At 39.4% G+C, this 26460-nt stretch overlaps 1 protein-coding gene across 3 annotated transcripts in view; it reads right to left on the bottom strand.

The window, feature by feature from the left end:
* Positions 1-11946: 11946 nt before the first annotated feature.
* DISC1 (DISC1 scaffold protein) overlaps positions 11947-26460 on the bottom strand; it is a 403772-nt gene continuing 389258 nt past the window's right edge. Inside the window, exons 12-14 of one of the 3 annotated variants that reach the window (XM_037820932.1) lie at positions 23688-23805; positions 14214-14354; positions 11947-12771 (exon numbers count right to left, since the gene is read on the bottom strand). In XM_037820932.1, coding sequence (XP_037676860.1) covers positions 14215-14354; positions 23688-23805 — 258 coding nt within the window. In that variant the 3' untranslated portion in view covers positions 11947-12771; position 14214. Of the gene's footprint in view, positions 12772-14213; positions 14355-23687; positions 23806-26460 lie in introns of those variants that run through there. The other 2 variants (XM_037820929.1, XR_005214467.1) reach the window with 2 other exon arrangements.

Genomic DNA, 26460 nt, shown 5'->3' with positions numbered 1-26460 from the left:
GGTTCTTCAACTTTTAAGCATGAAGAATTGCACTCAGGGGAAGGCAGTTTAATGGAAGCCAAGGGAAACACTGGAAATTTCTACCAAAATACAGAACTAGAATGAGGGCAGGGAAAATATTGTTGGATTTGGCAGGTCACATGGGAGAATAAAATTAATGAAGTGGTGGGAACAGAGGCTGTACTAGAGGGGCTGTGGAGTAAGTGTGTGACACAAGAATACCGTACAATGATATGGAATTGCAGGAAGGAGTCCTTGTAAAATATCACAGATGTTTCCCTAGTCAAGACAGAAACATAATGAAAGTATTAATGACTCGTTTAGTCCTTCTATCCATGCATGTGACTCTTTCATTACAAGCATGTGAAATACATCCACTATGACAGTTGCATTTGGCTTTCCATCATGGTTTAAAACGGAACCATAAATTTTACCCCAACCGCATGGTTTGATATGGGAGAATCACATCTGCCCTAGGAAATGTCTAAGGATAAGAGCTGTCATTCCGTATGCCTTTGTAAATGATTTTCCTAATTTGCAAAGTCTTTCAGTAGTTCACGAAAAGTTCCTTTGCAGGAGAAAGGGATCCCTTTATGACTGAGGAAAAACACGGAGGAGAGCGAGTCATATTATCTTGATATCAGAGCAAAGTGAAAAACAGGGCAGGGTGAGGGCAATTATAACAATCTTAGGGGCTATCATTTCCAGTGTCTCATAAATATCATGATTTAATAGGTGACTTCATGACAGAAAGGAAAAGAGAGAGAGAGGAGGGATGTGGCAGGGGGTAGTGAGAGTAGCCAAAGGATTTACTATTTGGCTCTAGGCTCTCCAACAGTCCGTTTTCCATTCCTCTTGTGGCTATTCTCCTGTCTCCCCAAAAGGGAACTTGCTTTAGGTATATCTTCCACGGCCCCATGTCCTCCCTTTGGAATGCTAGACTGGACGTTAAGCCTACCAGCAACTCTGAGGGCAAGGACCCAGCCTGGTGCTTCTACACTTGCCTCCAGGCCCCCTGCTTGCTGGTGTGACAGAAACATCAAGGGTACATCAGAGCACCAAGCAGAGAGTTTCACTGTGACCGTGTAGACGAGCTGAGAATGTTCCCAACAGCTGAGACACACCGCACAGTGAATCTGTCTAATTGTTTGAAAGGACTCAGGAACTTCCTAGGCATAAAATATCTGAATGCCTTTACTCAGTTCCAACTCTGTAAGTTAAGTCTCCCTGGTAACTGCCAGCTTCTCAAGCTGAGCAAGCACTTTTATAAGCTTGCTCTTAACAGTTAAAAGCCCCATTTAGCAAGGCAACCACTTGGCACACACCTTCTGTGTTTCTCACTTTCCTTGTGTGGAAAGTAATAAATCAGAGATTGTTTTGTGTGCATTGTGTGGTGCACGGCCATTGTACAAAGGTCTTTTTAATTTTCTTTTTTATCTCATAGGCTACAACATATCACTGGCCTCCCTTCTGACCTCATGATTATTTTCTTATTAGATTCTCTATTTTGTAAAAATGCATCTGTTCATTGTCACCTTCATGATTTTTTTCAACATCCTACTCATACTTTAACAAGCATTTTCGCCCAAAGCAGGTATTAGCAATTCTCTCTGGTTCTTCTCCCCATGGTTCTCTGTCAAGGAGTTTTACTTCATTCTCCTTGTAAAGAACCGAACTCTAGGATACACACAAAGCATCAGATGGTTCCATCCAGGCCTTTATTGGCTGTTAACGAGAAAAAATGTTGCATGGGGTTTTTATTTACTGACGGGCCATATGAAAACAGAACAAAGTCTATGTCCCCAATGCTCCCAGCGTTTTAGCTGTTACAGTTGTTATTGTCCTGCAAGAAGCTGGAACCTTCCCAGTGAACACAGACACGCCTGAGTCCTACCCAGCCTTGCTGTCAAAGGGGTGCTAAATGAGGAGTCTGCCTGAGGACCACCGTGACTTCACCCTGAGGCTCTCATGTAATCGTGCACTGCCAGTCTTTCCCTTCTCCTCTAAAGAGAAAATGCAAATTAATGAGATAGCAAAATGATATCTAAATCATAAAAGTCCCAAGTGGAAACTGGTGGTAAAATTAGGAAAATGGTCACAGAAGTCAGGAAGGAAGGATGGAAGTGAGCAAATGGCAAAGTTGAGAGGGAGAGTTTTGAAATGTACTTTTGGAAAGGTGAAAGAAAGCCAAAGCAACCCACTAGGGCCCTGAATCTACATTCCTGCTTGGTTTAGGAGCTTAGGATTGGAAATGGAGTGCGGGAGGGATTGATCTGGCTAAGATAATCCTGAGCAAAGCTTAAGTTTGAGTGTGATTCTGGGTATTGGGTGGATGTTTTAAAAAAACTCTCAGGTGTTTATGAGGATTTTCCTCTTAGCTACTGAGCTGAGCAGATGAAATGAAAATTACCCAAAACACTTTCCATCTTAGACATCAAGTTCTGAGGGGGAGGGAGAGGAGGGTCAACAGAAGCACAGGTTGGAAACATTCATTTTCATACTTAAAAAAAAGTGTCTACCTGAATTGCCAAGTACACCTCAGGACTTATTCGCTTTACTCTGGGCACTGTTCTTGACCAGGTTGTGTTTCTCTTTAGGCTCGTTCCATTCACTCCCCAGAGTAGAAATTTTCCTAATTTTTAAATGTATGTATATGTTGCTATATTTTTTAACAGAAGAATTTCACGTACATTGATTCCTTTGAGTCTTTCCACAACACTGTAAAGCACGATTTATTGTTGTCAACTTCATTTTGCAGATATTGGAACTAAGAGAAGACCAGTGATTAGCCCAAAGGCACACAGTTGGCAAGTAGAAAATTGGCTTCAGTCCAGACCTTTGGCATTTAAGTCCTGGATTCTTCCATGGCCCCACATTTTAAATCTGGAGACCAGGAGTATGGGCAAAGACCAACAAGAACAGTAAAGGAGGAGATCAGTAAGATACAGCTGCAGAGTCCAGACACTGTTCATTTTAAATGTTAGGAGTCACCCAACTGTGATTCGAGTTCATCTGATGTGGTTATTGTGGATACATTCATGACGAGATCAATTAAGCCAATGAATACCTGGTTGGGAGTTCAGCCAGCAAAGGAATGAGCTGCTTCAAGGTCTGTTTATTAGCTTCAGTTCTCTACTTCATGCAAATTTCATTTCGGCTCTGGCACACTTACCTTTTGTTCTAGTATGCTCACTCCTGGGAATTTCTCCTAAGGACATAATTCAAAGGAAGGAAAAAGCATAAAGATGTCATTGGAGCATTATCTATAACAGCAAAATGGTGGAAAAATTTAATGTCCAATTACATGGGAACATCTAAGTCATGGTAGATCAATTTGATGGAATATCATGCAGTAATAAAAACTATGATTGTAACAATTATGTAGCAAAATGGAATATACTGTGGTATTAAACATAAAAATGCAGAATAAAAAACGCACTGGTAACAGTTTGGTGAAAACACTTTTGTATGGACAAAGGCTAGAAAAATGAGGACAGTGGGTTATGCAAGAATCTTTTAAACGATTTCTTTTAAATGTTCTTATAATAAATAAAAATCATATAGGAAACATGCAATAATAACTAACAATTACTCAAAATTAACTGATGTCTGTGTAGTCTACTGATTTATTGTGTAGATTTAAAATCAAGATATTCAGGAGTCAACTCATAATGTTGGATGAGTTTCACCAATTTTTTAATTCAATTTTATTGAGATATAGTCATCTCAGTGTACAATTATTGACAGTACCATCATATAGTTGTGCATTCATCACCACAATCAATATTTGAACATATTTATTACCACACACAAAAAAGAATAAGAATCAAAATTAAAATTAAAAAGAGCACCCAAAACATCCCATACCTCCCATCCCTCTGTATTATTCATTACTTTTTGTCCTCATTTTTCTACTCATCTGTCCATACACTTAATAAAGGGAGTGGGAGCCACAAGGTTTTCACAATCACACAGTCACACAGTGTAAACTATGAAGTTATACAATCATCTTCAAAAATAAAGGTTATTGGGTTTCAGTTCAACAGTTTCAGGTATTTCCTTCTAGCTATTCCAATACACTAAAAACTAAAAAGGGATATCTATACAATGCATAAGAGTAACTTCCAGAATGACCTCTCAACTCTATTTGAAATCTCTCAGACACTGAAACTTTGTTTTGTTTCATTTCTTTTCCCCTTTTTGGCCCAAGAAGGCTTTCTCAAGCACACGATGCCAGGGCCAAGCTCATCCCTGCAAGTCATTTCCCGCTGCCAGGGAGATTCACACTGCTGGGAGTCATGTCCCACGTAGAGGGGAGGGCAGTGAGTTTACCAGCAGAGTTGGCTTAGAGAGAGAGGCCACATCTGAGCAACAAAAGAGGTTCTCTGGGGGTCACTCTTAGGCACTCTTTGCAGGAAAAACTTCATAAGGGCAAGTCCCAAGATCGAGGGCTTGGCCTTCTAAATTGGTAGTCCCCAATGCTTGTGAGAATATCATTAATTCCCCAGGTGGGGACATTTAATATTTCCACATTTTCCCCCAGTCCCTCAAAGGGGCTTTGCAAATACATCTTTATTCTCTGCCCAAATTACTCTAGGAGGTATTGGGGCTTCACACTAACCTGTACAAACCAACCAGATTTCACTCCCTATTCAACATTCCATGTAATTATCATGTTTGAATAAACTGATCATACAAGTTAAATTACATAGTGTGTTACAAAAAATACAGATTTTGCATCTAATAAATATCTCTTCCTTTGGTCTTACACAGAAGTTGAAGTTTTAGAACACTGTCAATATTGTCCTTTACCTGTTAGTCTTATTTACCTTAGTCCTAACCAAGTCCATTTTGTTCATATTTCTAATTGAAGTCTGATCTCTTTTTTCAGACTCTTTAACTGTATATGGTAATGTTGACATTCATAGCTGCCGGACTCTGGCTCTGAGTCTCAGGTGTCACACAGATCCCCAAAATTCCAGGGACAGACCAAGTTGTATGCAAAGAGCTCAGCATCTCAGAATTCAGAGACAACCATTACAACTCAGGAACAGATTGAATGCTGTCAGAGCTTACAATCTAGGGGCCTTTACAATAAGTGTTCCTCTGATAACCTGTGTTCTCAGACTCAATTTTCAGAGTTTGCACATTATAGTTAGTCCATATTAAGGAGGCATTATAATGTTTTTCTTTTCATTTCTGGTTTATTTCACTCAACATACTGCCCTTAATGTCCATTCACCTCACAACTTCATTCCTTCTTGTAGCAGCTCAATACTCCATTGTACATGTACACCACAGTTCACCATTCTATTCATCAGCTGATGTACCCTTAGGGCACCTCCATCGACTGCATATTGTGAATACTGACACCCTAAACCCCACTGTGCAAATGTCCATTCGTGTCCCTCTTTTCAGTCCTTCCAAGTATATACCCAATACCAAGGTTGCAGGACCATTTGGCAACCCCATGCTTAGCTTCCTGTGGAACCACCACACTGCCCTCCAGATGGGCTGCACCATTCTATTTTCCCACTAATGGTGATTAGGTACATCCCTTTCTCCACATTTTCTTCATCACTGTATCCTTCTGTTTATTTTTTAGACAGTTTTATTCATGCACCATACATTCCATCTTAAGTAAACAATCAATGATTCCCTGCATAATCATAAAGTTATACATTCACCCTATCTATATAAGGGCATTTCCATTTCTTTCACAAAGAAAGAGGAAGAGGCAAAAGAAGAAAAAAAGAAAAAGAAAGAAAAAAATGACAACTAAAAAGCAACAAAAGAAAAAATAAAATAAAAATAAAATACAATAAAAAGTCAAACACCACCACCAATGCCAAGAATCCCATATCCCTCCCTTATATCCCCCTCTTACAGATATTTAGCTTTGGTATATGGCCTTTGTTACAATTAATGGAAGCATATTACAATGTTACTGTTAACTATAGACTGTAGTTTGCAATGATTTTATTTTTCTCAAGTACCATCCCATTTTTAACACCTTGCAAAGTTGACTTTCATTTGTTCTCCCTCATGTAAAAACATTTTTATACTTGTACACTTAACCACAATCATTGACCACTGTAGGTTTCACTAAGTTATACCATCCCAGTCTTTTTCTTCTATCTTTCCTTCTGGTGTCCTACATGCCCCTAAACTTCCTCTTTCAACCACATTCAGTCATCTTTGTTCAGTGTAGTTATAATATTGTGCTACCATCACCCTAATATTGTGCTATTTCTGGATGGATACAATCAATCCTGTTGAACATTCTGCACTCCTTCAGCATCAAATGCCTGATCTTTATCCTCTTTCTGTCTCTTGGTGTCTTCATTTCTACACTCTTCTCCAAACCTTTCTCTCTGCTTTTTTTCCTATCTGTCTGCAGCACTCCCTTTCGTATTTCTTATAGAGGAGGTCTTCTGCTACGAACTCTCTCACTGTCTGTTTATCTGTAAATATTTTAAACTCTCCCTCAATTTTGAAGAACAGTTTTACTGGATATTGGATTCTTGGTTGGCAGTTTCTCTCTTTGAGTATCTTGAATATATCATACCATCTCCATGATTTCTACTGAGAAATCTGCATTTAGTCTTACTGAGCTTTCCTTGTATGTAATGAACTGCTTTTCTCTTGCTGCTTTCAAAATTCTCTTTGTCTTTGACATTTGACAATCTTATTAGTAAATGTCTTAGAGAAGGTCTATTTGGATCAATTCTCTTTGGGGTATGCTGCACTTCTTGTACCTACAATTTTATGTCTTTCATAAGAGTTGGGAAATTTTCATTGATTATTTCCTCTATTATTCTTTCTGCACCTTTTTCCTTGCCTTCTCCTTCTGGGGCACCTGTAACATTGCATATTCATGTGCTTCATGTTGTCACTCAGTTCCCTGAGAACCTGCTCATATTTTTTCATTCTTTTCCTTATCTGTTCTTTTGTGTGTAGGATTTTAGATGCCTGTCCTTTGGTTCAGTAATACTTTCTTCTGCATCTCCAAGTCTGCTGTTGTGTGTCTCCATTGTGTTTTTCATCTCTTCCATTGGGCCTTTCATTCCCATAAGTTCTGCCATTTGTTTTTTCAAGTTCACGAATTCTTCCTTATGGTCACCTAGTGTCTTCTTTATATCGTTCATCTTTTTTGTTATATTTTCTTTCAAATCATTGATTTGATATAGAAGATTTTTTTGAACATCTTTAATTAATTGTTTCAACTCTTGAATCTCAGTTGAGGTGTTAGTTTCTTCCTTTGACTGGGCCATATCTTCAAGTTTCCTGTTGTGGCTCATGATTTTTTGCTGTCTAGGCATATGATTTTCTTGATTAGTTTATTCTGGATGTTGTTTTCTCTCTTTTGCCTTGGGTTTTCTTGTTGGTTTTCTTTGATCTCTATATTTCTTTGTTTCTCTTGCTGGCCAGTTGTCAGATTGGCTCTGCACCCTGCCCCCCTCCCTGTCTTCCCCTCAAAGTCAGGAACCCACTGTGGCCTGCCACAGGGATGGGAGGTAGGCACTGGGCACCCCAGCAAGTTCACTGTGTGTGGTAATATGGATCTGCTGACTACCAGTGTTGCTCTTTCTCCCGCCAGTCAGCAAGACCTGGGTTTGTTTTAGAGCCCTGCTTTGACAGTTGGGTTTTCTGTATTTTTCAACCAAACCAGGCTGAGTTTCTGTGCAGGGTGTGTAGACCAGTTCCTATGGTCCTAATAAAGGGTCTGAAGCATTTTTATTAATGGCTTCTATTCCCTTGCACTTTCTGGACTATCCAGCAGATGGTGCTGCTTGGTAACTTAATCAGCCTCAGAGGCTGCTTTGCCTCTGAGCACAGGCTATGTCTACATAGGAGGGCTGAAACTGCAGGATTCCTATGCCCTCACTTTAACAGCCAAAATCTGGCTCAATGTGGGGCTCCACTTGTGGCAGAGTATTCCCTCAGCTGACCCAGTACTCCAGCTGTCCCCAAGGCAAGGAAATGGCTGCCGGCTGCTGCTTCCCTCAAGGGTGGGGAAGGGCTTTCAGACCCAGGGCTGGAAATGCAGTCTCTGTCCATGTTTTCTCAGTCTCTTTGTCCCTCACTAACCTGGAGTTTGAAATGTCCTCCCCTGTTCCCCAGATCTTCAAACAGTGGGGGTATGTCTCACTGCTGTGAGAGATTTTAATATCTGTATCCCTGGTGGGAGGGTCCCATTTGCTGATTCTGTGCCTTTCCCACACTGAGCCCAAGTGAGGGGGAAGGGAAAGGATTAGCTGGTCTGGGACAGAAGATTCCTACCTGGTATTTCTTCTCTTTCTTCAGTTTGGCATCTGCAGCGTCCTTCTCCAGTCTATATCCTCCTCCAGAGTTTCAAACAATTCAGAATTGTCCTTTTATTCATTGACTCTCTGGAGAGGAGTTTTCAATAGCTGTTTATGTTGCCATGTTGATGATGTCACTGAGTTTCATTAATTTTCAACCTCTATGCTCATAAGTCCATTCATGTATAAGATCAACAATTTTTCTAATGAGAGTTCAATGAATGTTTCTTGAGTTTATAAATAGACAATGGAAGAGATCATATCCCTGTGACAGATGTGAACTTTATCACCAATGGACTCTTTTTGAACTCCTGAAAAAGGGAGGAGTAATGTCAAGAAGTTGTTTTGTGCTATAGTAATAATGAGTGGGTATTGCAATATTTTGTGGGGTGTACTTTGGTGTCTGCCATAACTTCTTTTCTACAATGTGAAGTGTTGGAGATAGGTACATTTAAAAGCACACCTAAATATATAAGGCACCCGCTGTGTGAGTAGCTCCTAAGGGACAAGTGACAGAATGTGACCCCATTTCCCCACTCCTTATGTATTCCCAATACAACTAATGCTCAGGTCTCTTGAGTCTAGTGCTCAAGGGAAGGAAATCTGATGGCATTCCCTAACCCAGGAGGGCAGAGAACTGGGATTCCGGAGATGGCTGAATTGCTTTTCTGCTTGCTAAGCACAAAAGCCATTGGATGTTGTTGTTCAAGAAAGTGTTAAAACAAAATCCATAACTTGTCTTTAAAATAATAATTACAATGATAATGGTAATTAATTTCCTTCCTATCTTCAAATCTTTTAATCATAACATGTCATATTTTTCTTCTTACCACCAATACCCGTCATATTCCTTGAACAGTGTTTAGCACGTAGCAAGTGCCAAATAGGGGATGAATCATGCATAAGAGAAAATCTGGCTGGCCATTTAATCATTGGTAGAGTGTTTCCTGCTCTACCCTGTGGCCCACTCCCAGTCTTTGGGATTATGTTTGACTTTTTTCCTTAAAGAAATTATTTTATTTTTTTGAATAAGTAAATATATGCACTTGGTACAAAATTTTAAAAATAGCAGTATACAACAAAAAGTAAATTTCCTGAAGTCATCTAGATCCATTTCCAGCAATACCTCTTCAGAAAGAAGCATAAATGGATACACGGTTTTTTTTTTTTAAACAACTGCAACACATTCCATAGTGTGGATGCATCATAATTTATTTAACCAGTTTCCTGTTGATAAAAATTTAGGTTGTTTCCCATCTCTGCTCTTACAAACAATGCTACAATTGCACATATAGCATTTTGCTCCTGTGCAAGTATATTTGTAGGAAAAGTGCCTAGATTTCTAATTTCTAGAAGAGGCAAAGTGGAGAATGGATATTGAGATATCTAGACATCTGTGCCCTAGTTTACATTAGATAATATTTTTAAGTTAATTTATGGAGAATTGATAATTAATGATGACTTCCTATCCAAAAGCATAATGTGTTTTTCTATTTATCCAGTTCCTCTTTTGTTTTCTTAGAATTAAAATTTCCTTCGTCTAAGACTGATATGTTTCTTCTTTAAATTTATTCCCAGCTATTTGTCTTTTTTCTGTTGTTACTGAAAATGAGATCTGTACTTCATCTTCTGTTTATCATTTATGCCTACAAAAGCTATCGATTTCTGTATATTAATTGTGTATCCATTAGCTAACTGAATTCTCTTCTAGATTTAGAATTTTTTTTCTGTTAATTCTCCTAGATTTTCTCATTTACAATTACATCATCTATAAATAGTAATGTTTTATGTCTTCCTTTCCAAATTTTAACCCTCATTTCTTTTCCTTACCTAACTGAATTAGCCAATATCTTCAATAAAATATTTTCAGTGGTGTCAGAGGGCACATTTGTCTTGGTCTTCACTTGTAATGATAATGCTAGGTTTTTCACACTTTTCTCAATTGAGGGGTCCAGAATAGAAAATTCCATGTTTTTCTGATTTGTTGATATTTGAAAGCAAAAACTTAAACACAGTTTTAAAGCATTTCTTTATTAGAAATGTTTTGTGTGATATAAGTTACTATACAATTAATCACCCTGAAGCAGAAAGATGAGATGAGTAAACCTGAGAAATGTTTCAATCATCCAGTCTCCAGAAGACAAAAAATGTTAAAGGTGCATTCCAGCTTCTATATCAGTTTTAATTTCATGCAACAAAAATGTTAACTTCATGTAGCAATAAAGGTAGTGACAAAATTCACAGACTAAAGTGAAGATATTAAAAGAACAAAGGTATTGCATGGCATTAACAGGAAGGCAATTTTGCTTTTCTCCACAGCACAGACTTTGTAGTACTTGAACACTTTCTGAAAAACACTAACTGAACAGGGGAAATCTGCCCAGTATCAGGAAGTAAATGGTTGTTTTCAGGATTACTCTTGTGGGTGGATGAGGGAAATGGTTAGTTAGGATGGTGGTAGGTGAGTAGGTTTGTTGAAGCCTGTGTGAGCTTAGATTTCATGGCTGCAGAACACAGAGGCTTACTTGGGGGGTGAGAAAAGTCTGCATCTCTAGGCTCAGTTCTCTGACTCACAAAAGGCCTCACCAGGTGAGCTCGTGTTCTAAACCCAGTGAACGAGTAAGTTCCATGTCTCGCAGTTAAGAGCATGGGTTCCTGTGTCACTGCACCGCTACCAGCTCTGTGCCCTGGGGAAAGTTGATTAGCTTTCCTAAGTCTCTCTTTCCTCATCTGCAAATACCTACTCATCAGCTTGATAGGAGGATTAAAGGAGATATTCACTATAAAGAGCTTAGCAGCCAACCCCTATGGGCCCCAACATGTTCCTGGGGAGGGGAAACCAAACTGGAGAGGAAAAAATGTTTTAGGTAGTACATACTAATTTGATTTGTGGGAGGATCAATTCAATCCTGAAATTTCTGGAAAGTGGAAGGAGCTGGGGCTATTACTGATTTAGAACATGCCTAGCTCAGAGCTGGTGGAAGGTAGATGGGTGGCAATTTGGCATGCCAGCATCTCAGCCTGTGGGCAGTGCAACACATTATTTATTCTCTCCCACCATGCCACCATGAAATCAGACTAAGTCACCATTTTCAATATGAACTTTTGCTGGCAGTACTTGGCTGTCTCCTTAAAAGCTTAAATTTGTATTGTTGTTTTGTTGCTTTTAAATCAAAGTCCTAACCCCTAACCTCTCAGATGTTTTTCTGCTACACTGGCAAAAAAAAAAAAAAAAAAAAAAAGCCTTCTGTTAAGGTTTGAGATACGTACTCCTGGGTCTTCTAGGATCAAAGTAGCTAAAGAGAATAGGCTTGTCCAGAAAAGGTTGTGTATTTTCAACAGGGTTCCTGGAATGACTGTAGGACCAAGTATAGAAGAGAAACAAGTGGCGGCATCTGGTTAAAGCATCTGTTGCAATGCTGAAACCTGGTCAGGCTTCTCAGCAAGAATTTAGATGAACCAGCAAACCACCAGAGATATCAAGAAACTTATTTGGGGCATCTTCAGAGCAGTTATTAGCTTTCGCAATTTTCAAACATCATGACCTCATGGAATTATTTCATGATGGTGTCTTAGAAATTCAAAACATTTGGGTTAGTCTTAGTTTGCCAGGGCTGCTGTAACAAACACTGCAAACTGGTTGGTTTAAACAAGAGGAATTTATTGGCTCACAGTTTGGAGGCTGGAAGTCCGAAAGCAAAGTATTGGCAGGCCATGCCTTTTCCCAAGTCTGTTATCACTATGGTGGTGGCTTGTCGGCAATCCATCTCTGCCTCCATCACATGGTGATCTGTCTCTTTCTGTTTCCTACTCTGGTTTTAGTTCCATGTCCACATTTCCTTTGCTTATAGGGACTCCTGTCATACCACCCTGTTTCAGATCGGCCTTACCTTAATTGGCTTTTAGAAGATCCCATTCACAAAGGAACTCACACCCACAGGGCAGGGGCTTAGAAATTGCAGAGGACATGATTAAATCTACCACAGCTTGTGAACACTAAGACCTCTTGTGTCTTGAAGGCTTTTTATATATGTCAAAATAGGAATTTATTATTGGCAATATGGTCAACACTGGTTCTTTCCAAATTTTGCTTCAGTGGAATTAATTCAAGGATTGCAAGTGTTATGTGATTACTGCATAATATTTTTCTAGACAAGATGATGGATTATTCAAGAATTTGGTCCATCATTAAAAAAACAAAAATCCCAGGAACAAAATTAATCATATTTATTCCTAAAACATGTATAGTTTATTTAAAAAAAAGCTGTGCATTTACTTTGTTCCCAAGACCCACAGCTAACTGCTGATTTAAGCAAGGGCATCTTCTTCACGGAGGGAGGAAGTCCTAAACAAGGTGGATGGTTTAGCAGATACCAACTATCTTAAAATGACAATATGAGTTTAGGAAACGGCAAACATTTTCATATGTCCTTGGATCCAACAGAAGGCAGAAACAACACTAACCCTGTAAGGATAAATAAGAACAGATGTGCAAAAAGAACAAATAATTGTCTAAACTTACAATTGCGGCATGTATTTTTTTAAGGTCAACACTCTGCAAAAGTCTGAGTTCGCTCTCTAACTATTATACACACATTTAAGTGATCTATATCAGTGTTTGGACTAGGACTTCCCCAGAGAAAGCAGTGAAGTGCAACGCTAGATCAGTGTGATGTTAATAGGCTTTATGTGAAAGAAAAAATCCATTAAACTTAGGAAGTTTGGGGTTAGACAAAATCAAAGGGGTTTCTTCACCATAGGATCTCTCATTGACTTTAATATATTAATGTGCATTGTGGGATCTCCAAGCAGAAATAGTGGTATGGCCTATTTCCCAGATGTACTGGACCAGAAAGGGGACCCCTTTGTTTGTGGAGCATCTCTTGGGGCCATTTTCCTAAGTACACTGTGGGAAATGCTGCTTAATTGAACTCAGCTTGTTTTGCAGCTACCTCAACAGAAGTTCTGGCTGGGCCAAAGGAGTGCCGCAGCAGGGAGGCTGCAATGCCACCTCCTTACTGGACACAGCACAGGCTGAGGGTTTTCATGGCTGCTTCCTGCCTGGCAATGAATGAAACAGATTGGGGAGGAAAACAGGAATGGCTCAAAAGTTTATACATGTCAACTAATCTGTTCACACCGGTCCCACCCATATTGTAGGTGAACTTTAGGATGTTCTGATGAAACAGAGGACCCTCAGGGATTGTTTCTATAGAGACAGTCATTCCCAAAAAGGAAACACCAAAAGGCTGTGCATCATGGGAGGCTGTTACCTTAAAATACATCTTGTGGAAAATTTCCTATTAATTCTTCCCAGATAGTGGTAAATCACAAGGAGGAGTAAGGTGAATAGCTGTTAATTCCAGATTCTGGGGTTAATTAGCTCTCTTATATCCCAGGTCTCTAGGTAAGTATAGCAGATATGGAGCAGGGAGATTTATGTTTGGTGTCCTTTTTATAGGTTCTTGAGTCAGGAAATATTTTAATTGCTGCAGAAGCAAGATGGCATGGGAAAAGATAAATTCTCCTGGCAGAATTCACCCCAACTTCTCTCTGAAAGGGGCTGAGATGCGAAGATTTTCAAATCCTGAACAGGGATGCTCCCATTAGAGACGTGGTAAAAGAACCTCTGACTGACATTTAAAAGGAAATTTAGAAAATCCTTCCCCTTTCTCCATATTCCAATTTGCAGACTCTCTGATCTCACCCTCCTGAGAATGAACGTGGACTTTTCCGCTGGGAGATCGCAAGGCTCTGTGTCTGCATAATCGATTCAGGCACATTAGCCATGCAAGGCGGAGGTGAGCATGGCTAGTGTAGGGAGAGGGGGTTTCATTACCCAGGCAGCCCCCGCCAGTCCATACTGATGAGGAGGGGACCCACCCTCCTTTCCCCACCCCTTCTCGCCTCAGGCCTGTGTTTCCCGCACACCAGCTGTCACGCAGGAAGCTGCAGCCTCTCTTTCTCCTGCCTCCTTTGCTGGCTGGAGCTGCAGGATCATGGCCTGCAGAGTTGCCTTCACCATCTGGAGCTCCTTCTTGAGAGACTGTGAACACGTCGTTAAGGAAAACATCCGAAGGTGACTGGCGGCCTTCAGCAGCCTCCGGGTCATCTAATAAGAGTGCTGCGTGCCGGCCAGAAGCAGATGGGAGCCGATATCTAATTGAGGTTTCAAGTTCTTCCAAATTGTAGGAATTAAATATAAATACCAATTTTACACGTCTTCTAAGAGAGATTGCAATTTCTACAAGGCCTGAGGTTAATTTATTAACTCTCTCAAGTACGGTTTCAGAAAGGAAAAGGAAGAGTCAGCTTCCAGGTTGGTACAGATGGCCAACTGGGATGCTCAATGGTATATGGCCGGCATGACCATAATTCCTGCTAAGTCCCACACTGGGGCAGGGCACTCTTTCTGGCCAAATGGGAAGAATGTTTAAAATCATAACTTCCTCAAGAAATCAAAGGTTTAGGTCTACTAAAGGTATAGAGGGAGCTCACTGGACTGGACTCAGAATCACATGTTCTAGTCCCTATCTGGCCATTAACCAGCCTTGTCACCTTGTGTAAATCATCTTGGATCTCAGTTTTCTGCTGAAATTATGAGCTCAAGACCTTCAGTCTCTAGCCTGTGTGATCTGCTGTTGTACTCCCAGGTACTAGTAAAATAGCCATTCAGGGTACTCAAGATTGGGTGGTATGCTGAGAGCTTGCATTTTCTGGGTTGGTTTGTTTGCTTTTCCCTAAACTTTTGGATTCTTTGTTTTCAATTCTATAAAGCTGTGTCTTACAGAGAACTTATGGCTGTCAATCTCTTAAGAAATGGGCTCTCTTCCGGGTACTGAAGCAGGGAAAAGTTTAACCGCAGCAGGTTTTCTGTATATACATAGTAAGGTTCCTCTACCCTTTCCCTTTGTACCTGTAGTCAGAATAACTTTAAGATAATATAGGATAAGAGATCGATTGAATTCCTTTAATTTAACAAGCAAACTAATTCAAGCTCATCCAACAGGAACAGAAGGGAGACATGGAAATATGCTGACACCACTTAAATATTATTAAACCATCACACTAGGTCACTTTGCTTAAATATCACTAGATCAGATATGAAGAAAACTCCAAGAGCTTTGGGAAAAGTAGCTCGCAGAGATCTTACTGCTCATAGACCACTACTCTAAATGTTGTTTTACTGAAGTACAATGTCAATGCAATGTCAAAAGAAGACACCCTTAGGTTATGACTATAGGAAGCTTTCCCTTTCTTCTTTTCAAACAAGGAACTCCAGAGGATCATGGGAATTATGCAAATGAACCTCTCCCAGGCAGAAATGTTGAACCAACCTGAAAAGCTTTTTGGCAGCTTTTCATCCTCTTGAAGCCTCACCAGACTTCACCATTTCTATAATTTACATACATTTGCCATGATGGCTCATTCCTTGCCCTTGAACTTGGGGGGAAGTGGGGTGGGCTCAGGGTGGAAGAGAGGAAGGAATCCAATATATGCCTTTTTTTTTTTTTTCTTTTTAAAGAGACTTTATTTTCCTCCATTTCTTTGGCCAGCTCTGCTAACCTTGAGTGAAAATACATATGACTTTATACAAGCAAAAGCATACGTGGTCCCAGACTGAATTCCAAGCTGCAATTTAATCACAAAGTTATGCTACATTTATAAAAAGTAAGCATAGAACTTAAGCAGTTTATGAATCCTGACAAACTCCTGAGATTTAATTACCTTTGATATGCAGCCCGGGACTACAGGCTGCTATTTGTAATCTGCTAAATGATTACAAGGGTTTCCAGAGAGGGAAAAAAAAACAAAGTGAGATGCTTCTTTAAAAACTCAAAACCCCTGGCACTGGCAAAGTTAAGAGAGAGAGAGAGATCACTCTGTGGTAAAGGAAGGACTCTGATATAGAACTAAAAATACCACATCAGCCCTTCCCTACAACAGTTTCCACAAACACACTGAGGGATCAGAAGACCTAGATTTGAGGTTACAACTCACCAGTTATAGGAAGCTGGGAAAATCATTTAATGCTTTAATTGTTTTGCTTATAAGATATAGATTCTAGCACCTTCTTCACAGGCTTAGGGTTAAAAGAAATATTTGTGTGTGTGTGTGTTTGTGTGTGAGTATGGTGACTTAAGTGCCATGAAATGTAGGTTTCTTTACTAATATAACAGACATAATAAGTACCTTAGGCTGTGTCTAAGCACCACCAGGCCTCAGAAATCCTGAGATCCCCATTTACTGAGCCTATCATGTAATGAACAAAATCATTAAAGTCATGTTTTTATTCACAAAATATCTCTCTTTAGCCAACCTGCCTATGTAAGTCTTTACTAAATGTGAGTTTCATAATTTTTTGGATGCACTGATATGGAAGAAAGTCCAGGATAAAATGTGAAGTGGGGAAAAAAAAAAGTTGCTGAACAATTTGTATGATATGATCCTAATTTTGAAAAAAGAAAAATGTCTATAGGGATATTGCATTTATATCTAGAATAATGTTTTAGAAAGACACAGTTGTGACTTCTATATATTGGTAAGAGGGTGACTTAGCCTTTTCATTTCATAATTCTGTAATATTCACAAAGGACACAAATTACTTTCATATTTAAATCACTATGTGTATAAAAGAAATACTTGAAACATTTCCCCATTAAGCCATTGGAGAGATGAAAGTGTAGATAGAGATCCTCATTGTTTCATCCATTCATTCATTCAAATATTCAAACATCTCTTGAGTTCCTATTACGTGATAGGAAATGTTTTGAACACTGGCATTACAAGAGAGAACCAAAGTCACTGCTATCATGGACTTCAAATACCAGTGAATGGAGCAAATAATAAGCACACAGGGTAGGTATATAATAGTGGCAGTGACAAGTGCTATGGAGTGAGATGGGAACCAGGGGAGGGATTTGGAGCAGGAAGATGACACAATTGCTCTGGCTGCTGTTTTGAGAACAGATTAAAGGGGCAAGGGAGGAAGCATGGAGACAAGTCAGGAGGCTACTGCAATCACAGGGAACAGGAGATAATGACTGGGACCAAGGTTGTGGCAGCAGAGGTGGTGGGAAGGGGTCAGATTATGGATATGTTTTGAAGATATGCCAAACTGCATTGGGTGATGGGCCAGATAGGAAATGTGAAAGGTGAGGCATCAAGGATGACTCCCAGAATTTTGATCTGAACAATAAAATGGAAAAAGGGACTTGCAATTCATCGAGACAGAGAAGACTGGGAATGACTGTTGTTTTTGTTGGTTGGTTGTTTTACAGTGGTGAGGATTTGGTTTTGGACAAGTTAAGCTAGAGAAGCCTACAGTCAGTCAGTGTTGAATAGGAAATAGAGATGAGTTTGGGGTTTAGGGAGAAATCCAGGTTGGAGATATACATTTGGAGACTGTAATGGACTATATATTTAAAAAAATGTAGTTTCTCACTGATTTATAGAAAAATAAACCATCCCATTTTGTACATTAGACCAGAATCACAAGGATATTAAATAAGACTAGAATCAGATTTTCTAATTGCTAGTTCTACAAGCTTACAGTTGAAGCCCAATGATATAGTTGATCTCGATTTTTGTCAAAGGGCAGAGTAAATAAAAACTCTAGTATTGGAAGTATAGGCATCTATAACAGAGGTACTCATTATATCTAAATGCAAGAATAGATCTCAAAAGAGCTGAATGGTTCCTATGATGCTTGTGCTTTAGGAACCTCTACAGCTAATTATAAAGTTCCCCTGTAACACATTTGCTACCAGGTATCTGAGGCATCTAAGAAAAGTAGCACTTTAATTACAATAATGTACAGGGATTGACATCCTAACATCTTTAAAACACCTTTGGAACCCAAGGCCATATTTTTTTTTTAATTATTAACTTCAGTTTTACTGAAATACATTCACACACCATACAATCATCCATGGTATACAATCCACTGTCCACAGTATGATAACATAGTTATGCATTCATCACCACAATCTATTTCTGAACATTTTCCTTACATCAGAAAGAACCAGAACAAGAATAAAAAATAAAGGTGAAAAAAGAACACCCAAATCATCCCCCCATCCCACCCCATTTGTCCTTTAGTTTTTATCCCCATTCCTCCACTCATCCATACACTAGATAGAGGGGGTGTGATCCACAAGGTCTTCACAATCACACCGTCACCCCTTGTAATCTACATTATTATATAATTGTCTTCAGGAGTCCAGACTGCTGGGTTGGAGTTTGGTAGTTTCAGTATTTACTTCTAGCCATTCCAATACATTAAAGCCTAAGAGGTGTTATCTATATAGTGCATAAGAATGTCCACCAGAGTGACCTCTCGACTCCATTTGAAATCTCTCAGCCGCTGAAACTATTTCTTCTCATTTTGCATCCCCCTTTTGGTCAAGAAGATACTCTCAGTCCCACGATGCCGGGTCCACATTCATCCCTGGGAGTCATACTCTGTGTTGCCAGGGAGATTTACACCCCTGGGAGTCGGGTCCCATGTAGGGGGGAGGGCAGCAAGTTCACCTGTCGAGATGGCTCAGTTAGAGAGAGAGAGGGCCACATCTGAGCAACAAAGAGGTACTCAGGGGGAGACTCTTAGGCACAATTATATGCAAGTTTAGCCTCCCCTTTGTAGTAACGAGCTTCATAAGGGCAAGTCCCATGATCGAGGGCTCAGCACATCAAACCGCCAGTCCCAATGTTTGTGACAACATCAACACCAGTCCAGGTGAGGATGTCCAACACATACGCACCTTCCCCCAGATCCTTGGGGCTGGGGAGGGGGAGCCAAGGCCATATTTTGCCACCTTGGGATAGACTACACACATATCAGGCAAGTGTATAAGAGGTTGAGATGCCTGTTTTGCAATTCGTAAAGCAGCAAGACAGCGAGAAACATTTTGCAGAAATCACCCCGGAACACAGAGATAAGTACTATTGTCATTTAGGGCAGCCATTTGCAAAGATCTTCAAATACATTCATAGCTTCTGTTTTTATATGAAAACAAATGAGCATTTACTGTCGATTGTGTTGTCAAGTGCTCATTGTGGTGGCTTAATCAAAAGTAGGTCTTCACTTCATCTGACCTAGTTTGGTTTAAAAGAAACAACAGCACATCCTTTGAAACTGCTTTTGTTTTTGCTATATTATTTCTTAATATCAACAGTGGTTCTTCTGCATCCTCTCTGCCTATAGCACTGGTTAATCTACCTTCATGGAAAAGTCAAAGACAGCGATCACAGTCTTTTAAGAAGAAAGAGGAAAGCCTTGTGCACACTCAAGACATGACTCAAAGGAGTTGCTGCTTGTACAAGGGCACTGTGTGTGGCCTACCCAGTGCCAAGCCCATATTGTGCTAAGCTATCTGCAGGGCAGCACCGTGTCTACACCCTCTCCTAGGCTCCCACCTCCCCTCTCACCGTGGTGTGCTCCAACTCTTGCTCTTTCCACCCCAAAGCATGGGTGGGAGCCAAAGGGCAGAGCCATAGCCACCACGCCTGAATCTCTCCAGACAGAACTACCTGGTCCTCAAGCTCCAGAGGCTGAAAACCTTTCCAAGGAGTTAGAGCCATCTCCTCGAACTCCCATTACCTTTGTCTGCTCAAACTACAAATTTGAAAGTTGAACTAAACAATAATTTTTGTTACTATTCTCAAAGGGTTGTGATATTTGTGCTTGTGTCTGGTTGCATTTAGAGTATTTGCACGCCATCAAGCACCACAAAAACTAATCGATTGGGCACCGTGCATTCCAAATAAGCAGAGAGAATGGAGTTCCATAAGGGTTTCTCAGACATGGATGTAAATAGAACTGCAAAGAATATCAGTCTGCCCCCCTCTCACCTTTTACTCAGAGACAGGCAGAGCTGCCTAGAGTTTTTCCTGGGCATTGTAATATGCTGAAAATATCCAAATCCTGCTTGCACTTTTTTTTTTCCCTTTGAAAGTGTACTGTAAAGTTGAAGAAGGAAAAAGGAGAAAACCCTGCATAAAAATCCACCTAAACTGGCTAGCTCTCAGTCAGAGCGTTTTGAACATGAAGGATCCATTATGCATACTCAAAATGTCTATCAAAGCATAACTGCTAATTAGAAACCAAGAAGACTGTGAAATTGTACTGCAGACTCCAACCAATGCCTCTGGAAATCCCTAACTGTCGGTGAAGTAGCGCCACCTTTCCTCTCCTCAGACCCCAGGCCTGAGTCACCTCTGCCGTCGGCTCTTCCAATTAATGGTGCAGACTGTTTTCAGACACGTGCCGCCACAGCAGCTGACTAGTTTGTGTTGTTACTTGGTCATGCTACATGTAATTTAGTGAACCTGTCAGGATGATGAAGAGACATGAGTTGTTTTCTCCCCCTCCTTGGATTTGTCAATCCTGTGTCTTCTACATAAAAGCAGGAGACTCCCAGCAGGCTGCCCGGAGCTCCATTATTAAGTCAGAAAGACAAGAGGACCCGTTTGGAAGCTCAACCCCACTGCTGACCACTAGCCTACCCTGTGTTTATGCCACGCTAGCAATGCTTACTCACATGCACAGCTTATGCAAATGTTCAGTGCCTTCTCCACAAAGAATAAAAATTTGCACCCTCCAGAGCTGGAATCTTCCAACGCATACTTACATTAATCAAGTTCACTCTACATCATATGCACAGTAGGCTTTGGCAGAGTGCTTAATGGAATCAAACAAAATATTACACTCACTGTACAATTCTTTAGTACTGTTGAAGGCAAGCTGTTTCTTTTAACCATTCTCTGCTTTGCATTTTTGATCCAAAATGGAAATGCAGACCAGTCAGAGTTTGGCTGGGAGATTTTGATGGCCTCTTTGAATCCCTAGATAAGCCCTAATTTGAAACAAGTGCTTTTGTTTGTGTACGGGAGCTTCCACAAAGCCTTATAAATACGTCTTTCTATCTTAGGGCACAATTTTCCACTCAAATCTAAGTGCCACTTTGTAGAAGTTCAAAGATACCTTTTGTGTATTTATTCTCACTCAGTGACACAGAATAAAGCCTGGGCTTCAGGGAAATGACTGGGTTAAAAATCTATATTGTGGTGTAGATTTCGTGTGTGAGGGGCTGGGGTGTGTGTGGGAAGTGGTAGGAGGTTGACTTCAGTATCTAAACCGGGGCTTCCCAAACCTGGTTCAACATTTCCCCAGTATGTTTCCACTTATCTCAGCAAAATTCTCAAAAAGCCTAACTTCAATAAGATAATTTTAATATAGCTTAAAACTGTAAAAGTAACTGTATATGTCACAAAACTAACCTGTCCATTTACTTATAGGCTTAGTTGCCTCCTGAAGGCCTGAATAGAACCACTGGACTAGGTTTGGAAGATTCTGCTACTTGTTAGAAATGAACTTGGGAACAGGCAAGTAATTTCTGGGCTACAGTCCCTATAGCATTTTTATTAGAATTAAATGACTTTTCATATATGCCATTGCATAGTTACTGATGGATGAATTCAAACATTTATTTAAAAACAGTTGAACTATGTATGTTGTAACCTCTTATTTATAAAAATGATGTGATTTGAGTTGGTAACACAGACACTAAAAATAGGGAAACAAATGGATTGGAAGAACATGGTTTCTACCTAAAACAATAATGGTTTAAGAACCTTGTTAAATATATTTTATAAATAAAGCTTCACTTAGCTCCCATAAAATCTTAGAGGTATGTTAATTTACCCTGATGTTACAGATGAGGAAGCTGGTGCTTAAAAAGGTTTTAGAACTTGTCCAAGAGTCTGCTGCTACAGATCTGCTTTGGGAGAACTAAAAGGGTTCTGTTTAAACATGGCTCTGCCTCCTCTCAGCCTCCTCCCCTACTTCTCCAGCCTACTGAAGAGAAAAGCCAATTCCCTGGAATCAAACTAACCTAGAAAATTTCAAAATAAAAGACCGCACAGACCCAGATGGCAGCGTTCAGGGTTGCCACATGACTCCATCCCAATCAGGAATGAGCCCATATTCTGGGCTGGGGGCCAGGAACTCTTTTATTCCATTGGTTCTTTGTAGTGCAGTGTTCTTATGTGCCCAGCAATAGTCACTTGGACACTTGTTGGAGGCCCTGTCCCCTTAGAAGTGCTCAAATCTGTGCGACCCCAGAGAACTCAGTATACAAATGCAATCCTTCTCTGACGCTTCTTTAGGCAACTTGCTAGTGACAGTTCTGTGAGAGGCAGCAAATTATGAAGAAAGGAATGTCTGCCTTTAAAAATCTACCTTGAACAATTTGAACATAATCGCTGGTTAAGTTGCAATTTCCTGCTCTGTTTAATAAGCAAGGTCGACGACTTAAGGTCAGAATGAGGAAGGAAACAGTGTTGAATCCTTCATTAAGTCACAGCTCTGAATACTTGTGATTAAGATTAATCCCTGGCCATTCAAAACCACTTAAACACACACTCAAAACAAAGTATGGTAAGAATTGGAATTCTAAGAGGCACAGCAGTAATGAGAAGCAGAGACCAAAATAACTATGTTTCCACAAATACGTTTAATAAAAGTCATACTGCTGAATAGAAAGGATGAATGAACAGGGAAATGTTTTCAGCTAGAGAACGGCCAACTTGTGATTAAATACCTGGGAAGATACAGGATGGAGCTGCAATATCCCTTCATCCATCTGCGTACCCATCCATCTGCCTTCAAAAAGAGCTAACCACTGACAAACTGCATCCACGGATCAAAATGGAATAGAGTGCTTCTTACGGATGCATAGCTAGGCCAGTGTATCCTAAGGCCAACCTATTCACTCAAAGCCAGGTTTGAGGAAAGTGTTTGAAGATGTGCTACCAACAATACTGAGTTTGGTGCAAGAAAAGCTTATCATAAGGAATCGTAAAGGACTATATCGAGCTTAACCTACACAAGCTTAGAAATAGAAAATGAATGATCCAAACTTCTGTTAATTTTGATACTCTGCTGCCATGTAAATGGCAGAATTGCACACTAAAAGTATTCAAAGATGGTTTCAGTTTCATGGTATTGAGAAAACCCCTAGAAGACTGAGCCAATGAAACATTTTGGTTCAGATCCTTTCAACCACAGCCAAAGCTAGTTTTAAATCCCTTGGAAAATGACATTTTGCTATGATTTCCTTGTGTACATGTCTGAACTTCATGGTTAATTTTTAGTAGGAAGGTTTAATAATAAAAAAATATTGAATTTCTTACTGAAAACTAGATAGAAAGCATTGCACCCTGAACAGTCTCAAAGGTCTGAAGTGTGCTATACTATAAATAACAGCAACTTCTGCTTGTTTCCATATGCTGAAGCATGGAAAATATACGTATGTTTTAACGCTTTCTTTAAAAAATAGCTACTTGGCAGGTGCTTAATCTGCAAGATGAAAAGGATATGAATGAGATCTTCATCATGATTATGGATTGCTGCATGAAGTTGATCTTCTAAGTACAACAACTTCGTGCCTATGGCTTCACATTTTTCTCCAAGTTCTGCAGAAAGGATGTGGGACTCCTGGCCAGAGAAAAAGAAAAAGATCACTTATTAGCTACAGACTTTTTGAGGGATGTGAACACAGAAAATACTTTACCCAATGGTACGTAAAGGGAAGACTTTCTGGCCAAACTTTTCCAGATTCTGTACCTCGGTCAGAATCTTGTTAGAACCTTAGTCTTCCCTTGAGGTCATTCTTGGGAAGACATGAACCATTTTCAAGTTATTACCAAATGATGAACTGTGTGTACACAGCTCCATAGGTTACCTCCCTTCTCTGGCCAATTCATTGTGCTACTTCCAACATGTCAACTCCCAAAGTGGATTTATGAAAGGGGAAGCCCGAATCTACCTTCCAGTTGCATCCATGGGCAAACTAACAGTATAATACAAATTCTAACAAAACTGCTGACCAGTTCTTTAAGAGCACAGGTATCTACAGGACAGTGAACCTTTGCTGGCCACAGTTCCTGAAAACTATAACATTAAAGAAGACATCAAATGCTATGAGGTGTGTACAGCTGCCACCACAAACAACCTAGGTGTTAATTTTCTCTCTCCCTCGCTGGGACATAGCCCCATAAGAGCAGAGGTGATGAATGTCTTGCTTGCAACTGAGTCCATAGCTCCTGGCCTGTGTCTGGCACATAGTATTCATTGGTGGGATAAATGGATAGCTGAGTCTTGGCGATCTCTCCTTCTCTGCTATTTCCCCTGCAAACTTAAATCCCACACACTAGCTGGTAATTTGTCTTCTTTATGTCACTTCCCTGCTCAAAACTACCATGGAGCAGAGTCCAAACTTTGCCTTCTATGACTCAGTACTAAGGCTACACTTCAGTTTTATCCCCTCTTCTCTTCTCTAGCCAGCCTATTCTTCACCAACTGGACAAACCCTATTGTCTTCCCTTACACGATGTTTCCTGCCTATCTACTCCCCTCCATTCTTTCCTGAAATCCAGCCTTTCCTGCAGGCCCCCAAATGATAACCCCACCTCATAGTATAATGATTCTGATACGTGTTATGTCCTCTCAAGTGATGGTCAGCTCCTTGCAGACAAGGGCCAGGAGTTAGTTATTCATTCATCTCGGGCACCAAGTATAATGCCCAACATTGAAAGCCACAAATTTTTAAAAGAAAAGAATAAACAAAGTCAAGAATATTAGGAAAGAAAATAGGTGCTCTTGAAATAAAGGGAAAGAAGAAAAAACCCAAAAATCTCAGAATTAAAACTTAATCAAATGTAAAAGCAATATTTTCTCAACTATTAGTGAAAGGCTTGGAAGGTTTACTAAAAAGAATTTAGTTTAAGGGAAAGAATTAAGATATGTATTCATATTAAACTTCAGGGTTACTACAAAAGCTACAATTAATGTATAATAATAATAACAAAAGGCCCAGGTGTGGTAATACTGCATTAAAAAGTCATTAGAAATCATGACTATATAACATTATCATTGGAGACCATGGATAACAATAAAATCCAGATATGTAATTTAACTTTTCTCAACATTAACTCCAGAATGCTTTAAAGTTTACATCCCAATAGTCAACTATTTTAGAATAAAACAGTGCTATAGGGAGCTATAAATAACTATTGTAAATATTTGAACAGTTTGATATACTGCAAGTAAATGTATATACAAAAGAAATCTAGGAACAACGACAACCAATTTTGAGGATATATGGGCACAACTAAACCAGATATCATATGAAGTACAAGTGAAAAAGTTTGCTCATAACTGACAATAGCAGTGATAAGGAGAAGGCAGCAAATACATAAAAGTCATATATATGTATATATACACATATAAATACACATATATATATATGATCCTGAAAGTAGTAATATTGACGTTCAAGATGCAGAATTACAGGGTAGACAAACTCTACAGAAGCTGAGACAATGTGCAATGAGTAAGAGTATAGTCATGCATGAAATAAATGAGACACTAAGAAAAAAGAACATCTGGAGAAAAATGATTGACAGTGGTGAAACCACAAGCCATAAACGAAAGAGAAAAATACAGTGTTATGGGAAAATCTAAATGACTGCGAACACACTTAAAGAGAGGAAAAACAGAATCAAAACATGGAGCCAAGAAATTTTAAACACTTTTAACCAAAATCAAATGACTAAACAAATATGAAATTAAAGCTGAATTAAATCAATTTAAAATATGGATTTACATTTCCTTCTAAACATAAAACTCTGCCTATATTCCTTTTAAAATTTTGTACAGTTTGATAGTGATATGCAAATTTTGGAAAAAAGTTTCAGACCATGTAGCAGGAATTTTTAAATTTTCATATCTTATGACCCAATAATTCCATTTCCTAGAATCTAAAATAAAGAAATAATTTATATATTCAAATCGAAATAATTTTTATTAAGCTTTTGTGAAAAGCATGGATAAATGTGTATCATCTATTTGTTAATAAAAACACTGGATTGTAACAATACAAAAATAATTACATTAAAAGTATGGGAAATAGGCCAACTGATTTTCTACAAGGGTGTCAGTATATTAAATGGAGAAAGAACAGTCTCTTGAATAAATGGTGCTGGAAAACTGTATATCCACAAGCAAAAGAATGAAGTTGGACCCCTACCTCATGTAACACACAAAAAGTAAGTTAAAATGGATCAAGGACCTAAACATATAGGCTAAAAC

Source organism: Choloepus didactylus, chromosome 2 (genome assembly GCF_015220235.1).
Source record: "Choloepus didactylus isolate mChoDid1 chromosome 2, mChoDid1.pri, whole genome shotgun sequence".
In the NCBI taxonomy this organism is placed as follows: Eukaryota; Metazoa; Chordata; class Mammalia; order Pilosa; family Megalonychidae; genus Choloepus; species Choloepus didactylus.
The sequence above is the reverse complement of the archived record's forward strand: the minus strand, read 5'-3'. Positions and strand labels throughout refer to the sequence as shown.